The following is a 26618-nucleotide window of genomic DNA, read 5'->3' as shown; positions in this document are numbered from 1 at the left end:
TGCTGTAATGTAAATATTTTGAGACAGAATGGAGGAAGATATACACACTTTAAAGATGTAAACCAGAGGGACAATTCATTATAGTTCTGGCACCATTTCCAGAAAATGACATCTGCCAACATTATGAAAAACGGAAAATACAGAATTTTTGAAACAATTTCCTGCTGTACAATATTTTTTTAATTATGAACTGAACTGGGTCCTAGGCATTAGCACCCACCACCACATGAGAAATCACTGCTGTTCAAGTTTAATAAATCAAATGAAAAAGAGCAGATGGTTAGATGATTGAGTGACAATGCAATTGAATTACTTTGAAATGCGAATATTTCTTTCTGTAAATAATTTGAAAATTCTTTCCTCATGGATTTGATGAAGAAACTTTCTTCTCATTAATAGATTTTTGTTTTTTCTAGCTGCACTTCTAACCACAGTCACAGCCTGTGAGTAAAAAAAGGTACTGCCCAGCATTATATATTCCTTTACAATAATACCAGTTTAAAACAAAAATGCATTTGTGTATGACATTAATAATAAAATATATGAGTTGTTAACTTCTGTGATGCCACTCATGCACAGCTCAGTCTGACAGAGATGAAATTATCAATACTTTAGTGTTGCTTGAGCCTCTGGGAGATTTGTTTGGCTTTTGAGGTCCACATTAAAAAGTCCATGACTCTGTTTAGCAGGAATGGATAGTTTTGCATGTAGCCTTTACAGACAGGCCAACAGCTGAGTGCCCAAGAGGAGCAACCTAAACTCACCATTACAGTCTCTCTGTTTTTATCTGTGTGTTCCCCTTACCTATCAGTCCCCCTTGCACATGGTAGCAGGTCTTATGCATCTTCCCCATGAATAACTCCAGTCCAATGATGGCATAGATAATAATGACAAACAGCACCAGCAGGGCAATATGCAACAAAGGGACCATGGCCTTGATAATGGAATTTAAAACCACCTGGAGACCTGCAGAGAGAACAGAAGGAAGCATTTATCAGCAAAAGAACAAAATTTAGAGAGGTTATAAATTGCACACTCCTATGTCAGTTTTATTTCATCCTCACTCACTTGAACTCATTATCTTGATGATGTAGAGATGTACATTCACCCATCCCCTTTCAGAAGATCTCAAATATTTTACAAATTTACCACTGTGGCCTAGATCACAGGCTAAAGTAAAACAGATCTTAACTTACCTGCCACCAACATCACTCATTCCTGGGGAGGGAATTTATTATCTATTTTGCCTATTCATGAAAAATAGGCCTAAGGTGTTAAACACAGAGTACTGAGGAGAGTTAAAGCAGGGGAAAAACAAAGAACAACCAGAACTGAAGTGGCACAAGAACTGAGAGACACACAAGAGGGCAAATGCTGGGGTGCCACAGAGCTGCACCCCAGAGCACAGGGAGAGATGGCAAACTGAAGTCATATCCCTGTTGATTCTGGGTTCTTCTAGAGGTCAAGCCAGGCCCAGGCAGAGCCTAAGATGATGAAAGACCACTAAAGCCACACTGAGTGAGAGCTCCCAGCTGTCTTAGGATCTCCCTCTGCTCCACATCCCCCTCACCTTACTTCAGTCTTAACAGAAGGAGAGTCAGAACCAGCAGTGCTGGTTTTGCTCCAAGATTTAGGGATCACTTTATAACAGAGCTTGTCCAGAAAGGGATATGAATAAAATATTGTTGTTAAGGTCTGAAAGTGTTAAAAGTCCTAATCATGAGGAAGCCAAACATTTCCAGAATGGCCCAGGGAAGGTGACGTGTTACCAAGTTTTCTAAAGAACTAATCAGCTGTACCCTCAGATGCACTTGACTCAAGCTGCAGATTCATGTGTCTGTCTCCTTCTCATTTTGTAAAACCAGAATAACAGAGCCAGCCTCATAAGTCTTTAGTAAGGATTTGCACTTACAAATGCCTTCAAGTTGTTATCACTAGCAGCAATGATGGCAACTACTATCACTGGGAAGTGATTAATTAATATTCATGCTGGAAGTATTGAGAGACCTCTAGAACTCTATAGTCTACAAGTTGCCAGACCAGAACAATTATGAGCTGATGATTTTGCAATAACTGAGAGCCAGAAGTCATTAATGTCTCCTGCAAATGCTGTCATTTCCTCAGAGAAGTTGGTATTAGCTGTGATTTTTGAAAGATGTGATTCATGAGTTGCAAATGTCTGTTATACATCTGCCAAGAGAGTTAGTGATAACTAACTTTCAAAGTCTCTCATTTAAGATGTTCTTTTTTTTTAACTTAAAAAAACCCCAACTAATTTAAATACTTTCTAATAAGGATGACACACCTCTTGACAAGCACTTTCACTTGTAGGCAATCCACTTGTCACTTCACAGCTAAGGCTGAGGCTGTGTTTGCTACACAGCCAGATGGAACAGCAGAAGCAATCAGAGGTGGCATCGCTGGCTGGGCAACAAGATCAACTCCCTGCAGCTGGAAACCCAAAGCTGGACACTAACATCCCTCCAGTCAGAGAATGCTTTCAGGTTTCTACAGTCAGTTCAGTTATATGTTAATGGTTCGTGCTACTATCCAAAGGGAGAGGTGTCCAGCACCAAACAGTCTGGCTTTCACAAAGAGATCTTTACATGAAGTACATTTCTGACTGGAGCAATACATCCTGTATAAGAGTGGGCCACTCTACTTGCTCACTTGCCTCTGAGTACTCTCCTGGATAAGCAATGTCTTTGGAGAAAAAAGAAACTGCTGTGCTTACATGAGGCAGTCAAGCTTTTCCTCTAAATGTTCATGTCAGTCTACTAATTCTAACCATGCACAGAAAATGAATTGGAGTTGACATCAACATCACACTAATTCTTTACATCAGTCAAGAATGTCACAGTCACAAAAAAACATAAAAGAATGCCCCACCTCCTCCTAAACAATGTCAAGAATACAAGAAAGTTAAAAGACTACAGACAGCTACAAACCTGAAATAACCCCCCAAAACTTTGCAGATTGAAATATTTGTAGCTTCAAATAAATCTACACAAAAGCAAATAAAGACCTCCCTTTTTAGTGATTTTAGTAGCCTTGTTAATCCAACATGTAGGCAAGATTATGAGGTTAAGAGTTCTAATACTAGGTTTTATGTAATTTACCCTTAATTATTATTAATTGATTTATTATGCATGATAGGACATATCCAGTACTCTTGAGAGGGTACTGAGAACAGACAAAAAGATGAACAAAAAAAGCTCTCATTTTAAATACAGCTTCATTATCACTCACTTCATGAAAGTGCTTCAGCTACTACAGATGTCCAGAGAAGATAATATCTGCACAAATCAATGCCCTTTGTGCTAACAAAGCAGTACTTGTGAAATCAAAGGCTGGCACCATAAACATGAGAAGACAAGGTGTTTAGACAGTCAAGGGGAACATGCACCACCAGAAGATGTACAGGACCTTCAGCCAGCTTAATTAGGAAAATCTTCTCAAGGATAATAAACCACCTTTGAAGAGGAGATGAGGTACTGAATACTGTTAGCATGAATTGATGTGTGTGCTGTGCAGTGCCCCATTAGGGCAGCCTGTTTTTAACTGGATGAGTCCAATAATTAGCAAGCTTAAATACATTACCGTTAAAGCATTCAGAGAGTTTCCAACAGTTAAAAAATAGTAACCACGCAGCAACTTTAGAAATATCCTCAGAATAAGTAATGAATGCTACTTGTAGAAGGGCAAGAGATGTGTGCACATCCCCAGGCTGCCTGCACTGTTGCCAAGCTTATTGCTGCAATACAGTTTCTGCCTGTCAATCACTTTATTCTCAGTTAAGGCAGCTACTTGCACCATGAATAGCTGTTGCAAGGACTGGCATGAGGAACCATGCCCAGAGAAGTCAGGATGCCCAAGCAGAAGAGACAGTGAAGCAGCGAGGGGGGAGAACAGGGAAAGTAGATGAAGAAAGATTGAAGGACTGGGGAACAACCAAGAAATTTTTTTAATAAAAAAACTCCACGTGCCTCAAAACACATCAAATGTGTGTCCTGAAACCTGAGAGGTGCAGATCAGTGTCTGGGGATGATCAGATGGATTTCTGATGAGAGTAAATGGAGGCAAATCATCCCCTTACAAGCAGTCACAACATTTTTTTCTAACTAACCATGAGAATTTTACGCACTTGCACAGACTCTCTTCCCATGGAGAGAAAGAAAAGATAGTTCAGCTTACAAAAGAATGATTTCTCTGACCCAACTCATGCATACTTTTAATCTTTGCACAGGGCAACATCCAACACAGGTGTTCACATCGTTGTATATCTTTGGCATTTTATCTCACTTGCAATGGGCTGTGCAGCTTATAACCACAATGAAATCAGTGGTGACCTCTTCAGACTGCCAAGCTGGCCTCTGGATTTCAAGGTGGTGATGCCACAAACTGCCTTTTCACAGCAGAGCCAAATTTTTAGTGTTACTTTGCAGAGGCTGCCAATGCCATCAGCGGCCAACCATAAACGTGGGGTCTCAAACTTACTCCTGACAAGTAAATATAAAAATAAATGCTTTTCAAATATTTGGCATTCTAAATGTAGTTATTAATTTGTGGAAGCTCTTTCCATGTGCAAGACACTCTCCAGCCATCTGTGAAAGTACAGCATCTGCCTTGAGGAGCTCACTCCAGGCCGGACACAGACAAAACTGCACAGGGATTAGGGAAACTGCTACGAGAGGGATTGTTTGCAGTTTTTAAGCCCACGCTTTTCCTCTGTTAATAATTGAAGATCTTAACCAACTCGTATTTATTTTAAAAGCACTTCAGTTTACCTTTAAAAAACTCTCTTGGCTGCATCCTGCTGGCTGACACTGATTCCATAAATGTTTCAGCAAGCAAAACACATTAATGCCATTCCCTGGGCCTACAGAATTTAGCATTTATTTACACTGATAAAATGTTTTAAATATTTATTACATGGGAAAAACATTGCTTTTTATACCAGGTCAAGCCCTTTTTAGCCTCTAAAGGACTTCATCAACCCAAAGGTTTACGATACAACTGGGGAGCAGAGAGTCTAAGGAAGAAAGAAGAAAAAGGCTTATACCAAGAAACATTGATCTTTCTCAAAGCTATGGGAAATACACTGTTGGGGCTGCTGCAGGTGTTTTAGAGCTATTATATAATGCTGTATTTTTCTCTCAGGAAGACAATGATGAGAGGGGCTGGTTGCTGGCTCATCGATTCAGGCAGTTATTGAAGAATGTGCTTTATCTCTGAGCATGTAAGTGTCTGCACCTAAAGCAATGGGATTACCTACATACCCCCCTGGGTACTTACAAGCTTTCTTGGATTTCAACCAATGCTCAGCAGGATGGCACAGAACAAAAAAACATGCACCAGATCCAGCTGCTAAAATGTGCTTGACGTTGTTGTATTGTGGAACATATCCAAGAAAACTAATGGTAGGTTGGTCTCAGAACTCACATTTAGCCCTTCCAAGCAGAGCCCTATCTCACATTTTTACGTGTCTTCAATTCTGGATCTAATTTTGAACGCTAGGAAGAACAGTTTCCTCTTCTCATCACCTTACTAGTCCAGGTCTTTGGGGAAAGTCTATCCCAGGTCTACTTTTCCATTGGTTTTGTAGGGCTATATTTTGACTACCCCATGGGGTTGCCTGAATTGGGAATATGAACTGGGACAGTCTCATACAAATGACCTCTTGAAAATGAACAGGAATCCAAGGGAAAGGAGAGGACTTTCAACCCTATCCATCCCTCCTCTGCCTCCTGATATATGCACAAATATACATTTTCATCCTTAAGCCAGTGCCAGGGGTGTGGGAGGTAATTATTTTTCTGCTAATATAGTTCAGAAGAAAACTACTACCTTTCTGCAAGCAAGGAGGAAGCAGGGGAGGACTTGTGACTCAGCACAGTGCCTGAGTCAGAGCACTTCTGGGAACCACTTGTCAGTGGCAGAGTTTAAGCACCATCCCCAGGCAGGAGAGAGGCCTATCCACAAATCACTGCTATTTCTGATGATACACTCAGAGGCTGCCACCACAGTTATCTCTATTTCCAAAGCACAAGCAATATAACCAGCAATATTCCCCAAAGTGGATGTTTATAATTTAATAAATGTAGACATCAGCTAAGAAAATTGAAAAATATTAAATATTCATAAATAGGAAAGGGTTTATATCAGCTTTAAAGGAAGCTTGGAAAATGACACAGAGTTTTAGTACAACAAGACACACAGTCATTGCAAGATACCTTAGATAAGCACATCTGCAATGGTTTGTGAGGGAAAACATGAAGGACTTTCTTCCCCAGTGTTACAAAGGGAACTCATATGACACAGTTCAGCTAAGGACATCTGTACAATAACAATTTGGGGAGGTAGTCCCTTTCTGTCTTGCTGGAGTCTCAAAATATTAGTAGCAGATTGCTAGATAAAGCAAATTCTGTGGGTGTAGTGCAGCATTCTTGGGGCTGCAGATGTCAGTTCTATTTCAAGAATAACAGGGAAGCTCTTGGAATAGGAAGGAAAGACACGACACGGGACAGAAAACTAGCTGAAGTGAAAAGAAATAGGAAAGACATTTTTTAAGCTGAGTGGTGACTATTTTGGAGCAGGTGATGCATTTAAACCTACAAAAGCACTCAATTCAAAACCATGTGCTGGAATGAATAGAAAAAGGAAAGTTTTGGCATCTGCTCACAATGTTCTCATTCCTACAGTTTCAAACCACGTCTTCATTGACTTTCCAAACCAAAATACATGCACAAAAGAAGATTCATACAAATGAGCATGTGTATGTGAACACAATTGCTTTATGTTTGCCAAGTCTTGCAATACCATCCTTGCCTCATCCTTTGAGGCAAGAAAGGAACAGCAGAACAAAAACAAAAGCCACAGCAAAAACGAGCTCTTCCTTCTGCATCCTTTTCTCTTAAGAAACAATTCATCTTAAGTGTCCTCTGCTTGTCAGAGTGACCTAACTTAGACAGTCAAACAATACAGCTTGCCCTGAGGACGGTGGCCACACAGCCCCAGCTTTTGGCTGCCTGAGGAGGATGGTTGGATAAATGTACTCTCTGCTGGAAAAGACCTCTGCTACCCCTCACAGAACATCCCTCTCTCCTCCCGAGGGGCTTTAACTTCTTTTAACAGCTTTTTGTTCAAAATATGTAAGTGGTCACTTTCTAATAAAGTTGCTTGGTGATTACATTTGCTGATGACACCAAGTTGGGAGGGAGTGTCGACCTGCTGGAGGGCAGGAGGGCTCTGCAGAGGGATCTGGATAGACTTGAGAGATGGGCTGATTCCAATGGGATGAGGTTTAACAAGGCCAAGTGTCGGGTCCTGCACTTTGGCCACAACAACCCCCTGCAGCACCACAGGCTGGGCACAGAGTGGCTGGAGAGCAGCCAGGCAGAAAGAGACCTGGGGGTACTAACTGACAGGAAGCTCAACATGAGCCAACAATGTGCCCAGGTGGCCAAGAAGGCCAATGGGATCCTGTCCTATATCAAAAATAACATGGCCAGCAGGCCCAGGGCAGAGACCCTTCCCCTGTACTCTGCATTGGTGAGGCCACACCTTGAGTGTTGTGTTCAGTTCTAGGCCCCTCAGTTCAGGAAAGAAATTGAGGGGCTGGAGCGGGGCCAGAGAAGAGCAACAAGGCTGGTGAAGGGACTGGAGCTCAAGTCCTATGGGGAGAGGCTGAGGGAGCTGGGGGTGTTTAGCCTGGAGAAGAGGAGGCTCAGAGGTGACCTCAGCACTGTCTAGAACTACCTGAAGGGAAGTTCTAGCCAGGTGGGGGTTGGTCTCTTCTCCCAGGCACTCAGCAATAGGACAAGGGGGCACAGGCTCAAGGGGAAATTGAAGTTGGAGATCAGAAAAAACTTCTTTCCAGAGAGAGTAATCAGGCATTGGAATGGGCTGCCCAGAGAGGTGGTGGATTCCCCATCCCTGGAGGTTTTTAAACGCAGATTGGCCATGGCACTGAGTGCCATGATCTGGTAAATGGATTGGAGTTGGACCAAGGGTTGGACTCAATGATCTCGGGGGTCTTTTCCAACCCAATCGATTCTATGATTCTAAAAGACCTTGCTTATATTTCCAGATTCAGCACATTACTCCTATAAGCTCAGCTTTATTCTCTAGCCAGTTGATCTTAGCTCAGTTCATCTGAGGGTAAAGTTCAGGCAAGATCCTTAGACTTTCAACGTAAAAAACAAACAAACAAACACGCCAAGTGTGTCTCCCATGGAGCTGCCTGCATATAGAAATGGAGCATGGAAGGAAAGGTGGCAACCAACTGCCTACTGAAAATTGCACTTTGCAGAAAAAAAGGCCATTTCAGTAAAAACTCAAATGAAATTATGTAATATAACTTTGAGGCTGTTTTAGAAAAAGACCACAGACCTCTTCTTACAAAGAGAGCAGGGAAGATGAAGTCAAGTACTCACTGCCAGAGAGGGACTTGTAAAGATTGGTTGAAGGTAAGGCAGATAAAAGGCATGCAGGAGCCCTGGCAGTTCCCAGGCCATCAAGGACCAGCTGTCACCCTTTCCCAGGAAATAGCTTTGATTTTCTGCTGACAGGGGAATCATGAACTGACAAAACTCTTCTTGGGCCCACTGGAAAGGTTTTATTTATACTTAATCACTGTGAAGGTTGACAAACAGGAAGAACTTTCCTTCACTCCTTTTCCTACAGAGCTATGCAAACCCAAAGACAGTCTGGCCTGAAGACTGAATCAGTCCTCTGCAAAATGATCCATTACATTTCCACTTTTTAAATTTCTTCTTGTTCAAGTACAGCTGTGACAGAACAGTCTTTTAAGCTCCAGTGCAGCAGGAAATTTTGGTCTAGTCCTGTGCCACTGGATTCAATCAGAAAACTTGTATAGGAATAAGTCAAGATGCTGTACTGGGTTTAATCTGGTCAACAGAACATAAAAAATCCCCTGAAACTGATATTTAAATAGCATCTGAACTGACATAAGGATGAAAAAGCTTTGTTTCAGGATGTCAAATGCTGTTTGTAAACAGTTCTGAGAAATGACTACACACATTACTATGTCCTAGGGACATAATTTTGAAAACAAGGAACTATTGACACCTGTAAGTGCAAAGGCACCATGGTAAGAGAAATGGGCTCAGAGCACTTGGGTCTCAATTGTTTGAACAGAGGATCAAGAACTGTTGGGTTACAAATGTCTTTGTAAAGTTTTCAAAATCTTTTAATATTTACTCTCATAATTCTTCAGGTACATGGACATTCTTGTCCCTTCTGTATTATATTTTAATTGCTTGAGGTCCTTCTCTGGATGCTCTTTTTTTTAACTCATCACTTGTGAACAGGTTTATAAAAGGTAAAAGCTTACAAGGTAACAAATTTTTAAAGGGATTCTGCAAATGTAAAAGTGCATCCAGGGATGATAATATTATTGTCTTACACTACAGAGAGAAAAATCCATTGACAACAGAAATTGATCTTCTTGCAAGTTAAACACTCCCACACATAATAACTGCAATACTACGAGTACATTGAGTTTTAACTTCTCATGATAGAAGAATTACAACAAAATTAGATAGAATTGGATAAATCCTAAAACTTTCTCTTTAGATAGCTATGTGGAAATGAAGCTTTGTTTATGACAGGCAGTCTATAAAGCCCTGGAGGAGAAAACTCATCCTACCTCTTAATTTGGCGTAGCGTTTAATGGGCATAGATGGGACTGACACAGCATAATATTTGCAAAACACTTTCATACAGGGTTTTCAGGAGTATTTTGAGAATCTACAAACAGAAAGTTACTCAATCAGGTAATGAAGGAATTTATGCAAACCACACAGAGTGTGATCACTGCTGTGTTACTCTCTTGATTTACACTTTTTGGGTTTCTGTTTTCTCTTTTTAAATCACTGAAAATGCTGTTAATATAAAACACAGGGTACAAGGCCACAATCCTTGAAAAGATACGGCCAGGCAAATCTGGGCAACTCTGAGTTTTAAAAACAGAGAGTCGATTTAGGGACTCACCAAGTCAGTGGTTAATCAGTCCCATTTCAGAATGCCTCAAACTCCAGCTTGCTTTCTTTTCCATATACTAGTAAGACTGTTGCTTTTGATTTTTATAAACCTGATTAGACTTCAAACTCTTCTTGAACACATCAGATAATAAAATGCTTCAGAGGAAAAATTGCTTTCTGACAAAATAAGCAAAATCTCCTTGAGCTCACTAGATAGATGCTCCAGCATGTTTGGACAGAAAAATTAATGGTTGCAGTTTTCACAAATATGTATTTGCCAGAAGGAATAATGGATCTTTATTGATATTTACTTCGTTACTTTCTTTACAACTTGCACAGTTCAAAAGATTTTTCTACAGATTGTGTATGTATTGCTAGAACACACTGAAACTAAACATGTATTTATTTTTAATTTCCTTTTACATATAATAAACTGTCAAAAGGGACTCATAAGGCAGTTCTGCTGCAATCTGAAGAGCTAAATTAAGTTCTTTTCAGATACAGAAATCTACAGATACAAACCTGAGACTAATTCGGCTCCCTCCAAGTAAAATGAAACAATGAACTCAGCACTGGAATGTGAAAAACAAAAGGTGAGCAAAAGCTTGAGTTTAAATTTTCACTGATATTGAGGGCAAGGGTGAGACTCAACCCTAAATTCTTTTATTTGGTGCTGTTTATACTAAACAACAGAACCTGTGTATATAGATATATGGACATACTGGTTTGACTTCTGACCAAGACACCAAACCAGATTAAAAGGGACTTTATCTTTTAGTAACTTCCAACATGTATAAAAAAACAATGCACAGCAACAGCCTATGAGAAAATGCCAATTGCAGCAACATGCTGAATGACAAGAAAAAGCAGTTATTGCAGAAAAAGAAAATAAAAATCACCACACCCAACAGCCAATGCAAAACAAGACAAAAATCTCAGCCAGGCTGCCATTTTAATGTGTTAACAGTAATAGAAAATAAATACCCCCAAGAGATTATACTTCTGAGATATATAATATTTGATATGTCCCAGTTCTCACAACCAGCATGTTCCACTGCCTTCAAAAAGGGGGCCCTCTGCAAGAATATTATCAGTTTGAAAGCTGAGATGCTTGAAGAAAGTTTAGAGAGGAGGTCTTCTAAGCCAGTAATGAAACTGAATTTCTATAGCTCTTTCCACTGCTAAAGAAAACAAAATTTTGTAAGTTCTATGGAAAAAAAGAGTCAAAAATAGAATTTTTATAATTTCTTCGATTTCTTTTATCCCATGAGCTACTTTCTGTCAAAAATGTTTCTGATGTGAAAATGTTGAGCAGCTTTAGCAGTACTGCAATTGAAAAAAGATTCTTTGCAGAGGCTTAGCAGATGTTTTCTGAATCGTGGTTGATGTGGTGAGGCAAACCGGCAGAAGATAATCCAAAACTGAAAACAGTAAGAGGCAAAGCTACCCAGACAACTTAAAAAAAAAAAGTTGAAACAAAGGGCAAAACACATGTGGGATAGGTTATTGTTACATGTGTTCAACAGAAATTGGATTTGCTTCTGGGAAAAAAAAAAAAGAAAGATTAAGAAAGATTGTCTGATCTCCTTCCCTTGTCCCTGGCAGAAAGGAAACTGATAAAATTTTAAGAGCCTGGGCTGTCACTTGCCTCTGGTGCATACTTCCCCATGATGAGAACAGCAAATTATTTGTTCCATCAGTGAACATCTTAAGCATAGAAAAGTTTATTGGTTATTGCTACCAGCCAGTCTCCCCATGTTCTCAACTAGCACAACAATACCAAGCGGACATCACTCAGCAGGCAGCAGTTGATTTTGGAGAAACCCACACTGAAGAGGTCTCCAATAGATTTATGTAGCCAGTGAAATTTTAAAATATTATTTCCTCATATATGCTTCCTCTCAATTCAGTGTGCTTTGGTTTTTTTCCTACTATAGCACATGTACAAGATGCCATATTATTATAAATTCAGATCATCACTGAAAAAAAGATAATTTATTTGGAGACTTAAAATGCATTCACTGGTTGAGAGAACTATCTGACTGGTCTGCTGCTCTGTGCTTTGCTGATATTTTGATAATTCTTTGTGAAAATCACAACAATGACACACACATCTAACAATGCTTTTGGAAGGCCAGGACAAACCAAACTAATTCAAGCCATGGAACAGCCATGTACCACCTTGTGTCCTGAGCAAACCCTATGAACTCTCTTGTGTCTCACTTCTGAGAGCACTGCTACCAGTGTGGGTCAGTCACATCTGTGAGAGAGGACAGAAAGAGAATGCTAAAAACTCCCAACGGGTCAGTAACACATTAATAGCCATACAGTCATTTCAGAGAAAATGAAAAAAGGACTTGAAATCATTGCTTACAGGATCAAATTCATAAGCAATGCAAAATTCAGCCTATTGGAGTCAAAGCATGCATTTGGTCCAAGCTTGGGATGACATCGATGCAGTAGAGATGTCATCTGGTAGACAATGTAAGAAAAAAACCAAAGGAGATCATCCCCTTAAATATTTTGAGTTGGAATAGCAATATTTTCCCTTTCTCATCATGGTGACAGCAACAGCCAGCAATTACAAGTGAGCAACACACTCCTGCTGATACCAGTTAGCTACAATCTGTATGGATACTTCTGCTCCTTTATGGCCCAGACAAAAGCATATCTAAACAACAACAGAAACTATTCTTAGGAGGCAGCAGATGGCATTCTTAGATTTTCAGATGCTTTAGGACAAGCATGTTGGTGGCAGGGGTTCTCTCTGAGAGCAGTGCCCTTCACCCAGTTGTCTGAATAAGAACTCTGAGCATTGCTTGAAGAATGGAAGAAAGGTATGAGAAAGAAAGTCTGATCCACACAGAACACTTCTGAAAAATGTCTTATTAAGCCAGGCTAGATTTTTTTTTATTATTATCTCCATGTCTGCTCTTTGATGTCAGCATAGGCTTTGTTCTCTTCATTTGGAAGGCACTGCCTGCACACTGATGTGGTCTCACTTTATGATATTGGGATTCTTTGGTTGTGAAGACATGCTGAATAATCATGCCAGCATGCACAGTAACTGGTGGGATAAAGGCTTACACAGTTACTGGATACATTCGTAGTTAGTGTTATTTTTAAAAGAGCTACATAGCCAAGATCAAATAAATATTTCCCTGTTTTCATTGGCATTCCTTAAATATGAGTGAAACCTTTATTACAGCTATGATGTGCCTCTGTGAGTAATCCTCTTTACTAAGATAAACCTCTTTTTGCTACATTGAGGTAACTTCTTCTGCCATAAATTCCATCATTCTGCAGGTTGTAGATCCCAAGGAAGCATGACCTTAGGTCCTGATGGTGTAATTCCTGCACACAGGAATGATCTTCACCTATGGGAGATGCTATGCCAGGATCAAATTACTCCCTTGAGCACTGGTAACCTAAGTAAATAAAGGACTTGCAAGCATGTGTAGAGTTTTAAGTTAACTATGAAGAAACAAACAATGAGGACATTTGGTTCAGACTGTTCTATCCTTTTTAATCCACTCCCTTCCCATTTATAATGAAAGCAAAACAAATTGGCCACTTGAGATTAAAAACAGCTAAGCAAGGACATGGGAAAGGTGGTGCAACTTGTCCTCTCACGATGCTGTATGTGCTGGAGAGATGGTGCAGACAGCTGAGGAGTCTTGTTCAAGAGTGAAGGAGAACATCAGAAATGTGCTTTAAAGCATGTTTCCTAGAGCTTCTCCATGCTTCTTCCATGCTTCTAGAGCTTAAGAGAAAAGAAAGGAACTGGACTTGGCAAAATTTGACATTATTTAGTGTAACAACATTTAAGGAAGAACTAATATTTGGAAGCCAAATTTTGCCTAAACATATTTGCAGCACTTTTCTCTGTTGTCAAGGACCTTTACTCTCATAGGTTTGGTGGTAGCTGGTTGTCTCCTCCAGTTTACTGCATTGTTTCATCCCTACACACAAACCTTTCACACTTGGGAAGCTTTGATCAGGCTACTTCTCTTATCTCCTCACACTGAAGGCAAGCCAGAATTCTCCACTGGTATGCAGTTCATCTTGTAACCTCACAGGCATCAGGAGCATAAATTTAAGCCCCTTGCTCCACCAGTGACAGTGAATAAATGCAAACCCTGTGCAAAACACATGACTGTCAACTACACTTTACTAGAAACATACAAATTGTGAAAAAAAATCGACTTGTTGGCTGCCAGTCAGCATTTCCCTAAAACCTAAGACTTAATATATGCTATTCAACATACAGAAACAGTCAATGGCTTGCATTTCTTTGCCATATTCCAAAAATACATGGTTATCAAAAGAGATGTCATTTTGGATTTCTTGAGTTCTCTGTGTTTATTACCTCAATGACATTATTTCCTCAACTATGTGAAGTGTTGTTAACCCTCTCTCATGGCATGGAAAGCAATGAGAAAATACAGTTGAAAAGCTCGACTGGGCAACAAAAAAACCAAAACCAACCCCCAAACATCCCAAATGCAAACCAGGTAATTGCACAGCTGCAGAATGGAATCATTGCAATAGGCTGAGCTGTGCTGTCTCAGTGGCTGGGAAAGCACTGTGGCCCAAGCAGGAGGGCAGTCACAGGCCACACAGTCACATGCTGGCCATGGAATAAGGCAAATGCCCCACTGCATATTGAGACAGGGAGAGCCCAGAACGTCGAGTTGCTCAAGGTCCTGTCCTCACCCTACAAGTAGCTGGTTTGGCGCACCCAAGTTAATATTGTGCTATAAATGGGAACAGTGTATTTTCCCGGGGAAAGGACATTTGAGAGTAGTCAGAAATCACCATTTCAATCTCCCTTCTTTACACAGGAGAGGTAAAATGTAAGGGTCCAGGAGCAGAGTGCCTGCAGCAGGAACTTGGCTCTCTGCATGGTGCTTGACCCTTCTTTACTGGCCCAGCTTTCTGCACACATCAACTGGAGGCGCTCAGAGGATGTTTCAATCACACCCGAGTTCAATTTGCCTTCTAGAATAATTCAGGTTTACAAGAGAGAAAACGTTCTATCTGTCCCCTCCCTGGTTAAGTATACCACCTCCAAATCAGCTGCAGCAGAAGACTAAGACTTTGGTATAGTACCAGTTTCTAGCTCACAGCACGAAGAGGTCTTCTGATAGGCAATAAGCATTAACCCCCCCTTTTAAAATAAATCACACAAGAGGAAATTGAGAGTCCTGGAGACAAAGATGAGACAGAGGAGTTGCTTAGTTTTGCATTAGGAGGATCACTATGGTGAGTCTGACATGGTCTTACTGTCTTTAACTCTGTAAATTACTCTGTATTTCTCTACTGAAGTTCCTCCAAAACTTTTTTTCACAGTGGGGTATCTCTGAATTATGAGATACTACAGACGGAATTCCCCTATGATTTCAAATTATTAGATAATATTCCTTAAAAACAGGGGAAAAATATTGCCAATCTTAGTGTTAAGAACAGTCACCGTTGAAAAATGCAGACTCTATAGCCTAAACTTCTTGTAAGCATTTTAAAACCTTTTGCTCTTACTTCTCCACAAAAAAATCTGACCACAACTTAACATGCATAATGTACTCAGGCAGTGTCCAAACAGGAAAAAACTAGACAGAAATAAATCCAGCACTATCAACCCTGGGACTTCCTTGTTTCATCTACATGCAATAATATGGCAAATGAACAACAAAAAACTAATCATTTTGCCAATCCAGCATCTCTCAAACGGGCAACACTTTCCTTGTGCATTACTCTCCCTGTAGAGCCTTCAGGGTTTTTTTTCTTCTCATCTCTGTTGCTGCAATTGGTGAATGTGGCATCATATATATAGTCCTGAATGGTTCAGATGTATCAGGACACTGCAAGTAAAGGCAGGATACTTTCCTACCAATTACAACATTCAAAGAAACAATTTGATTAATGCCAGAGAGTTTGGGTTAAGAATGGAAGATGACTGTGGTAATGAGAAAACAGTGCAATGAATATGGGGTAGAGAACACTTTTGGGACTGAGGAAAGAATCATAAATTTTAATAGGAAGAGTATTTCAGGCTAAATGAGAAATAATTGTAATGAGACAGACCAAACTCTAAAAATGTCTAAATTTTTCATTCACCTTGTCTGAAGATGCCCAATTTTCTCATGAACTCAGAGTAATCATGGACTTCAACAGAAGCATCATTCCAAAAAATTAGTCACTCTACTTAATTATTTAAATATAGGTAAAGGTTGTCATTTCTAGGCATTTACACAGGAAAATTCTGGTCTGATTTAATTTTAACTAAAAAATCTACTCAGCCAGATACTGCTGTTGTTTCACTGACAGAAAGACATTGCATTGTTGGGAGGAGGGTTTGGCTGAGGTCCTTTTGCTCATACCATCTCTTTTCCAGTTATGCAATTGTTGCATCTCCAGCAGACCATGTAAGTACTGGTGCTAGAGAGCCTTTGAATAACTCTCCTGCTACAAGACTCCAGTGAAGCTTGAACACAGCACTGGCTTCGCATTTTGTGCTTTAAAAATAAAAGAAAACTGACGGCAAGGTTTTGTTCTGGTGGAACAGTCAACTTTCTACCTTTGGTAGGCATAACTGGTCTTCTGCCTACATAAATCTATGTTGCCAGCAGAGGAGCTCATTGAAAATACAAATATGAAGCACAACATCTACTCAAATTATATGGCTTCCAAACTGCGCAGAAGCAATCAAGTGTGGCAAACATCAGATGGACAATAAGCAGTGGCAACAATGTACTTACATTAAGACAAAGTACAAGATAAAGAGGATGAACAGAATGTATGAGGTGGTATAATTGAACCGCACGACTAAAGGTGATAGAAATGGAATTTAATAAGTTAAAAGGGCATGAGCCAGCATGCGTAGGAGTAATTGATTGCCCTTTCCAATATTCAGGAGAGATTTTCTTTTTTAATTGGATTATGCTTCTTCATTGAAGAACTGGATGCTTCATTTTGCTCTCCTCAAGCACAAAATTTTTAAAGCAAGTTTTAAAACATGTGGTAACATAAAATTGAGAGGGAAGAGTAAATATCAGAAAACTCTTAGTACAAAATTGTTGACTTGATTCTGTCCCTAGAAAGCTTTACCGTGCTTTACACTCCTGCCAAAGGAGATGCTGCATAACAGCTTCCAAGACACTAAAGTGATTTTGGTAGATGTGCTGATTTAGCACTTATCTACTTATGTCCATCAAGACAGTTTTTTCCTTCTCCCTCCTTTCTCAAACCAATATATTGATCTTAGTGCCACAAATTAAGAGAGGTGCGCTAATGCATGTTTGAAGTTTTTTTTTATAAGGAAACTGTTTTGGTACACCAGCAACTGAAGTAAAGTGTGCACTACAAGAACTCTGTTAGCATGACAGTGACAGAATAGTTGAGCAGGGAAATTGAGCCTGTGTATTAATAATATAAAGTGCTTATGGCTAATTTTCAAAACTGACCCACCAGTGTGAAACCTAAATCATCCCTATGCTTTTGAAAATATTCACCGCTCACTTACACATTAAGCCAGGCTAAACAGACTGAGTCTGGATCATTTGCCCAGAAGAAGTATGATATTAATATAGATCAGGGGGAAAAAAAAAGTTTGCTTAATTAGCTCTTACACTTTATTTTGTTCACAAAGAAACTGCCAGCATGGGACAAGAGCTGTGGGAAGTTTCTAATCTACTGCTCTGCCATGCAACTCACATAGTCACAAAAACCTGTACTTCTCACTAATAAAAAAAAAACAATTCCTAAAAAGAACTCAAAATACTTAAAAAAAAATCAAACCCACAGAAACCCCAACTCCAAACCAAATCAATCCCTTTTGCACTGCTTGGAAATGTGTAAATACTTAACACTATTTTCCAAAGTTGTACCCAAACACATTCAATTCAGTGCCTTTGAAGGCTTCTCCTATGATGCTACAATTACGTTTTCTGATGTGGGTAAAAATATCTGCCTTATCTTTTAAACAAAGCATCCATCCTCTTCCTTATGGCAAGTGGTCTTGTGAATGTCCATATAACCACAAAGCATGAAAGTATCATCTGTTCTCTTAAGGGTTATGAAATATTGATGTGCCCACGACAGTCATCCAGATGTAGTCTTCAGGCTTTGTTTAATTCATGACCCCAAACCCTTTTGATTTTAGGAAGCAGTGAAATAATTTGAGACCTCAGACAGTTCAAGCCTAACAAAGATTGTCAAAGGTACCTTTGCTTGTCTGCTTTCCTTGCACATGAACCACTTACTGCGCTGGACAGTCCCTGATTCCTTTCCTGAGACACTTACTGGTAAGAGACAGCCAAATCCCAGGAACTAAGCATGCACAGGGCTTGCAGAAAAGGGATTCTGAGCACTGAGGTTAACTTCCTCTATCCATCTACCTGAAGCTTTCAGGTAGTTGTGCTGACCTATGCATCTAGCATTGGTAGACAATATGAAGCATAAAGAATTAGAAACCACTTTTGGCACTGTTAAATCTTGAACTTTTGCTTCAGTCTCCTGATCTGCAAAATGCAGACACTAGTGACTTACTTCAGAGGTCAATTAATATGTTTTTTTTCCCCTTCAAATCATACTTATGTGGAAACTCTCTATATTCTGAGACAGGTCTTTAAATGCACAAACCTGAATACAAAAGATGTCACTCTTAAATTACATTATTTCCTATGGATTGAGCCAGAGAAAAAAAAGATCAGCACAAACTCCTTGTGACTCAGAAAAAAATTATTCCATGCTGCAAGCCAATCATTCCACCTCAGACAACCTATTTCCCAACACCAATCCTGATGAATTTAAGATTTGCATGCAAAAATTCACCATGCGTTTCAAAAATCTGATTTATAAGAATCATTGTGCTTTACACACTTCCTTCCAAACAGTGGTGGTTAGATCTGGACTTCAAGCCAAGCAGCAGATGTTGGAATTTCCATGCAGAAGGCCAGTGCCAGTGACCCAGAGGATCAACTCTTACTAAGGAGATGCTGCTTCTATACACTTACAGAGGCTGATAAGTGAGAAGAAATTGCAGTGCATGTTACATTGATGCAATTTTAGGACAACTCTGTGCAGGTTGTTTCCTCACAGGGGAAAAGGGCACTGCATTTTGGCAGGGGAGGGAAGCAAAAAGCATTTCTTTATGGATGGCAGAACACTGCAAGTGCAATAATGGTAACTCCCCCACTGGTGTTTATGATGCCTCAGGGACAGAACTTGAACGGGACCCAGAGATTTGACTTCTAAACCTCTGCACTAAACTTATGTAAGAACATAATCCTGTAATGTGCTATTTATGGTTAACTTAGGCAACCTTATCTAAAAGGCCTCACGAGAAAAGTTACACTCTAATACATATGGATGTGATAACATCTATTCTAGGCTAATCAACAAGCATTTGTGCAATTAAAAAATGCCCAGTGAAGATTGAGGCTGTATTAGCTACAGACCTCAGCAGGCTTTTTAAAGCCACACCAGTCTCAAGGAAGCCTTTTTCAATTAATATGTCTCTAGTCTGAACCATAAAGACTAATAGAGGATGTCTGCCAGGTCATGTTGATGGTTTGCCTGCTTCACACTGTACTAGCATTTTGTTGTCTAGACCAAATATTTGTTAGCCTGCACCAGGCTCCCTGGCTCTGTTCTGGTGCAAGTTAAATAATTCTCTTGATGAGAAAACCCACAAATGGATTATTAGGTAGTCTACACTGGGATCAATATCATATATGCATATGTACATTACTAGTGTCAGATTTAGTTCCCTTGGTTTGCTCTAGCCCTCGAAGAGCACCAGCCAAGAGACCAGAACAGTAGTAATAAAACTTCCCTTTGTCTTGGGAAACAGAGGTTGTGCTCCAAAAGGCAAGAACTACAAGCACAGATAAGCCCAGCCTAAATCAGAACAATTCCCAGAACCTGTTCCAGCATCAGCAGCACCTCACCCAGAACACTCCTCTTCAGAGATGTTTAAATTTGAGTACCTTTCCCTTACCATACAGTGGGATGCAACTAGAAAGCACCAAAAGGCTTAGATCAGAGAAGGACTAGGAAAGAACAAAACCTAAACTAACAGCCAGGAATTAGGTGGGCTCCAGGGCAGACTGACGACCACAGACAGAATAGGCTTCAAGAGACAAATCTGGCCAAAAGCAGAGCTGTGTTTTGCATGGACTGGAGGTAGTGCATGGTACGTGACTGCCTGAATGAATTACCCAGTGCAGCAATGCCTAGCAGAGGTGTCATGAAGAGTGGATGCCAGCCCTATATGACAGAGGAAGGTTCTTAGTTGCCTAATGGACAACATTTACTTCTTTGTTTTTCTACTGACCCCCTGACGCCCAAAGTAACCCCAAGCTGAGCACAAGCTGAGGCCTTACAGACAGACTAACAAGCATAGCCTGAGGCCTTAACAGACAGACTAACAAGCATGGCTTTTTGTGAGACCAAACAGCAGTGCTGTCAATTGCCTCAGTATTTTATGCTTTTAGCAGTTCTTCAGCTCCTCTCACACAGATCATCAGCTTTCAATAAAAAAGTTTCTACCCTTTCTGGCTGTGGAGAAAAGCCTGTGACCATGATTGTAATATAACCTAGTGGGTCAGAAAACAAGCCAAAGAACAAGAACCTCACACTTCTCTTCCTAAGAAACAGATCACGACTTTTAAGTTGATGTCACAGATTATGGTAACTCCACTCGAGGTTTTGAATGACTGAGAAGTACTTTAGGTTATCAAACTAGCAAGTTCCTAAAAAACAAAACAAAAAACAATAAACCCCACCAAAAAACAAGTGCTCTCTTACAGATAATCTGGAGATTAACTCCTTTTCAACTAACTACATCTCTCTTTGCTATAAACATGGAAAGCAATGACAGTTTGCAACTAACCCTCTCTCCAGAATTCAAACAGGTTGCACCTATAACAAACTCTCAAGCCAAATGATATAATCTTCCCACACTGACACGTCCATATTACATCTCCATAATGGAATTACCAGACTTAGTTACTCATATCTTTGTTGTAAATAACAAAATGGATGATAGACTACCAAAGGCTACTTGGGGACTTTCTCAGGGGCATTAAAAGTCATTTAAGCAAACAAGACTAACAGAAAACATGACTGTGTCATTGCCCTCTGTCCTGTCGCTTCTAAATTGTTCCCAGTGCTCCTGATCTGAATATCACATGCAAAGCAGAAAATGCAATTTTAACGTAAAAGGTCTTCTCCCTCCAAAATCAACAATACAGCATTTCCAGCAAGGTCAAGAATTTATAATACCAACAATGTGCTATGACTTCACAATTATTTAAAGGATCTTTTCCTTGAAGTCACAGAAATCTTGGATCTTCCACTTTCACTGTTTACAAAGGCTGCACAATCAGATTGACAGGCCATGAGACTTCCATTCCCCTTCAGCTCTGGTTTGGTCATCATTCAGTTAATATCATATTTATCATGAACACATTAATTTAACAAAAGCTTCCCCCCCAGACCAAAAGTAATCTGCATCATTCTCCAGCATCACAATTGTTACACAAATTGCTCCTGCCCCATGCCACACCACAGAGATACTGAAAAGAAAACCAATGTTGTTACTTACTAGGAACTCCAGACACGAGCCGTAATGGACGTAATACTCGGAAAGCCCGCAGTGCTTTAACATCAAATCCGGCACCTTTTCCTCCTATTGAATTCCCCCCATCTGCTTTGGTTGCTTGTTCTAAAATTGCACTAAAAAGCCTGCAAAAAGAAAGAGGAAACAATCTGTAGGCAGACAGCAAGGCTTGGGCTAAACAGGAACAGAGATCATCATCATCATATCACCCAAAGTATCTCACAGACCTGTGAAGAGTGTCACACATCTCAGTCGACATTCACATATGGTAGAGAAAAGACAGACTCTTCCCATATGCAACAGCCTATTGGTGATGTCTATACCATTTCCAAAACACTTGGTTCTGGAGCAGACGTAAACATGCCATGATCCTCCTTCAGCCCCATGGCTCCTTGCAGCCAAATATTGGCTACCAATACTTGGCTATCTCTATTAACCAACAGTCCACCTTGGGACAAAGAATCATCACCCATAATCCATCCAATTGTTAATTATCTGTCACCCATTTTACAAGGAATTAAGATGCACCAAGGTCACTGCGGGTAGAACGTGGTGTAAAACTCAGAGATCCTTCAAGGTGCAAATTTTTGGGTAAGGGAGTACGTTCACATTGTCTGCTTGAGTATCCATTTTTAAATCCCCTGATGCACTGGCTAGGCAAAGTGCAAAACTAGAGGAGTGTTATTATTGGAATGTTCTATTATGTCAGCCTTAATGTTTTATCTTGGCTAGTAGGAGTAGTAGCTTTAAGGAGATGTCTCACTCAAAATGCATTTAAAAAGGCAAAGCAAGGCAGAAAAGACAATGTTCTTCTGTGAAAAAGCTGAAGGCTCAACTTATCTGTTAATAAGAACTTGATTTAAGAAATTAGCTTTCAGGAAGCAGCTTCCATTTTTCTGGTAAAACATTAGTACCTTTGGGGGTGAATGGATTCCTCATGAATTTGCTAATGATACTGCTTTCAGCCTTGAAACCATCAGCTTGAACCCAGCCAAATTCAGCAGAGGTTAAAAGCTGTTCAAGTTTAAATGGATGTTTGGCACTCCATAGAAAATGCTTGTCTGGGAGTCGTAGGTTGCCATGGAGGTACCACAGACCTCTTTACAGAAACTGCCTGGGATTTCAGAACAGTCCAGTTAGAGTGGCCTGGATGCAGCACTGGCTGGTTTCTCCTCAGACTTTGCAGCCTGCAGTGCCTCATTCAGGATCTCAGCCATAGGTCCTGCCTGGCATATTCCACAGAGAGGTCCCAAACCTCCTCTACCAGAGGCCAAGCTGGACAATTGCTTAACAAGGAGCAACAATGTCTGCAGCCTGTGTTAAATCTTACTGATAGGGCCGCAAACATAGAGAGCTCACCCTGGATAGGAAAAGGAGGAGTCATTTACTGAAACACTTAAGGAAAAATTTCCCCAGTATTAAACCCCTACAAAAAATTTGGATTAGAGGAATGCAAATGTGAAATTCATTTCTTCAGCAGGTTTGGTTTGCTGGTTTTTATTTTTTTCTTTTAACCATATTAAGAGTCTTATAAAACTTGTCAACTTTGACTGAGGAACTCCTAACTAGATCTATTCAAAGCCTCAACTTCAAGCACCACAGAAAGATTTAACAACTAGGTAGCAAGCGTGGGAAAAACTGTGTGGGGAGGTTGGATGCTGAGTTTGTAGGTGTTGCAGACTGAGAAGCAGGATGCAGAAAAGACAAAAACAGAGCCTATGAGAAATACTGCATTGACTACAAATATCATGAAGACAGATAAACAAGGGCTGATGCAAAGAACATGAATTATTTTAAATGTATATATTTTTTGAGCTGTGTACACAAACTATACAGTTGCAATTTTCTGCTGGTCTTCATAATACAAACACTGTAGGTCAAATTTGGCCTAATGTATTTTCAGTAAGCTGGTGATTAAGCTCTAGCAATGTGCTCTATTTCATATTCAAACGTTTCTATCTTCCTAGTCAACAGAATTCCCACACTACATGATGAGTGACATACCTATACAACAGTCCCAGTCTCCTGGGATCCTCTGGAGGAAAAAGAATTTACTGCAAAAAGGCTTCTAATGCTGTTTTTCAGCTCCAAGACTAGAAACCTCAAGGACTCTGAATCAGCTCATTCTCCTGGTCCCCATTTTTACTGGCTCCACGTTTCACCTGAGAGCATCTCTTGTCATCAGGCACCAAGTGTCTTTCTCCTGCAATTCATACAGTGAGCACACCACAGACTGCTCCAGAATTCTGCAGCCTAAGCAAAGCTGTGCATGTCCTAAATTAGTTCAGGAGGAGCAGAAACACAACCAGTAGGGCAACTCACTCCTCTGCAGCCAGAACCTGCCTTCCCAGAATAAAGCAGCTCCACTGCAGGCCAGCCGGTCCTATTTGTGTTGATGTGTTAAACACACTGTTTTGAGGCACCCACAGTCATCTGCCTACTGGACTTCAGGAATAACTTGCAGTAATTCCTGCTGCTTCTCATTAAAAAACCTACATTTAAACTTGAATTACTAATCCTGCTTAAATGCATTTACTCCAAACTTAACATCTACCCTACTTTTCACCATTGCATTTCAAGTTTTGATTTCTCTCATTTATTTCACTTTCTTTGCCTTTTGTATTGGGCTCTAGATTGTGCTCCATGTGGCCTACTGAATGTCTTCAAATTTAAACTACATCTTGCCAATCCTGCTTCATTATCCTCACCACCTCCTTCAACACCTATGACTCAGAGGCTACACCTACCTAATGCTCTTAGTTTTTCAGCTTGTTGTTTTCTGAGACTAAAACAGCTGGATAGACGTAAGGCTACTGATAGAAAAAGACAAGCCCTTCTGTGCTATATTTACCTGGGAAATTGTGCTCTTTGATGAAGGATGCTGAAGTGGGTCCAGAGAAGAGCAACAAGGCTGGTGAAGGGACTGGAGCACAAGTCCTATGGGGAGAGGCTGAGGGAGCTGGGGGTGTTTAGCCTGGAGAAGAGGAGGCTTAGAGGTGACCTCAGCACCATCCAGAACTACCTGAAGGGAAGTTCCAGCCAGGTGGGGGTTGGTCTCTTCTCCCAGGCACTCAGCAATAGGACAAGGGGGCACGATGGGCTCAAGCTCTGCCAGGGGAGGTTTAGGTTGGATATCAGGAAGAAATTCTTTCCAGAGAGAGGAATCAGCCATTGGAATGGGCTGCCCAGAGAGAGAGTGGATTCACCATCCCTGGAGGTTTTTAAACTGAGATTGGCCGTGGCACTGAGTGCCATGATCTGGAAAAGGGACTGGAGTTGGACCAAGGGTTGGACTTGATGATCTTGGAAGTCTTTTCCAACCCAATTGATTCTATGATTCTATAAAAACCTTTGGGAAAAGCTACCAGTAAGTATGGGGAGTGAGGTGAAGTCCTTTCCTTCTCTTGGGAGTAGGTGAGTTAGCTGAAATGCATGCTCCAAGTACAGTGAGAGAGAACACTGTGCTGACAGAGAAATCCAAGTTTGGATGGCACAAAAATGCAAGAGGGCCACTTGTGGCCACTACAAATCTCACCATGAAAAAAATACAGAAATCAGCCTTATTTCCTTCCACCTAACTATCTTCTGCCCTAAATTCACACCCTGTTTTCATTTGGATATAACACTTTCCACAGATGAAGCAAAATTAACAGCATCTTGATTTCTGAATTTCACTTGTGACATGACTATGCCTTAATTTAAATTCGCCTGACAGACACGAACTATAACAGCAGAAAACCAAATTTCTATCACAGGCATGCATGTATTGACACACTCCATGGCTCCATGGTTGCTTTATTTTGGTTTTGTTGCATTTACTTGTGAAATATGAAGCTAACTTCACTGGGTTTTTTTCTTTTTTTTTTTTTCTGTTTTCCTTTTGACATTTGAAATATCAAAAAGGTCTTCACTTTGCTAGATGACCCCAACACCAGCATGATAAGGCTGTAACCTGTTCCTCATCTCTTCCTCTCTGGGGAGTGCACCTTGATTTTTACAGCATAAAAAATAAGAACTTGTCAAGGGCCTCCAGAATATAGAAATAAAACAGAAGGCTTGGTATATCTAAGGCCAAACATCAGCAGAAAAACATAGCTGAAAGAATGCTCTTAAGTATAAAAACAATTAATAAAAAACAAAGATTTTTTTTCCACAGTGTTTTACAGTTCACCTGTGATTTGTGAGTGTCAAAGGGTTTGGATCTGCCAGTTAGAAACTCCCCACAGGCCTTCAGAAAGACATCTACTGTGACCACATTTTCCAGTCTGCTCTGATTTCAGATCCTTTCTGCACACCTTCACTGCTTACCTTCCCAAGTAAGACTGCCTTTCAAATTACACCACCTCTTTTTCTGGCAGAAGCTACAGGTCCTTGGAGAACGCCTGTGCTTGGCAGACAAGCCACAGCACTGCCAGGAAAGACAGATATTTTTCTATCACAGCATTGGCAAGTTGGGTTTCTCTCAAAAGAAATTTCCTCCAACAGCCTAATATTAAAGGACATCACTGTGAAATCGAAAAGTTTTAACGTTTTCCAAAAGAGGGCCAGCAGGAGACAATTTGACTAACCATTAGTGTTTGTGGGTTGTGCCTCATTAGGCAGTTTAGGGGTGTGGTCTCTACTCTTAAGTGATGATATTAGTAGAGCCTCTGATTGATACCCTCACACAGATGCTTTTCTTCAAAGCAGCATTTAATGGTGCTGCTACAGAAGGTCACAGGCTAATCAAAGATAAGCTCGAATCAAGCCATAAGAGACAGTTCATGAACAAGCAGCTCTCCCACACTTCAAGAATAATAAGCCTCTACAACTCGACAGGTCTGAAGTCCATCCTTTCACCAGAAAATGTATCAGTTGTGTTCAGTGCTCCCCTCTGCTGCTGTTGCATATTCCTGTGGCCTTGTTAAAACTGACTCCAAAAATCCCTCTGCCTGGTGTCATAGCTGTGTTCAAATTACTCAGCTTTCTCCAATGGCTCTATCAACAGGCAG

The 26618-nt window shown here is 40.4% G+C and overlaps 1 protein-coding gene across 1 annotated transcript in view; it reads right to left on the bottom strand.

Annotated features, from left to right (window-relative positions):
- Positions 1-26618, bottom strand: part of LOC139669559 (voltage-dependent L-type calcium channel subunit alpha-1C) — a 412800-nt gene that overhangs the window by 177639 nt on the left and 208543 nt on the right. Inside the window, exons 4-5 of the mRNA XM_071550062.1 lie at positions 21613-21752; positions 805-966 (exon numbers count right to left, since the gene is read on the bottom strand). Coding sequence (XP_071406163.1) covers positions 805-966; positions 21613-21752 — 302 coding nt within the window. The remainder of the gene's footprint in view (positions 1-804; positions 967-21612; positions 21753-26618) is intronic.

The sequence above is a fragment of the Pithys albifrons genome, chromosome 3 (assembly GCF_047495875.1).
Source record: "Pithys albifrons albifrons isolate INPA30051 chromosome 3, PitAlb_v1, whole genome shotgun sequence".
In the NCBI taxonomy this organism is placed as follows: Eukaryota; Metazoa; Chordata; class Aves; order Passeriformes; family Thamnophilidae; genus Pithys; species Pithys albifrons.
Note: the sequence above shows the minus strand (reverse complement) of the source record. Positions and strands in the feature narration are given on the sequence as shown.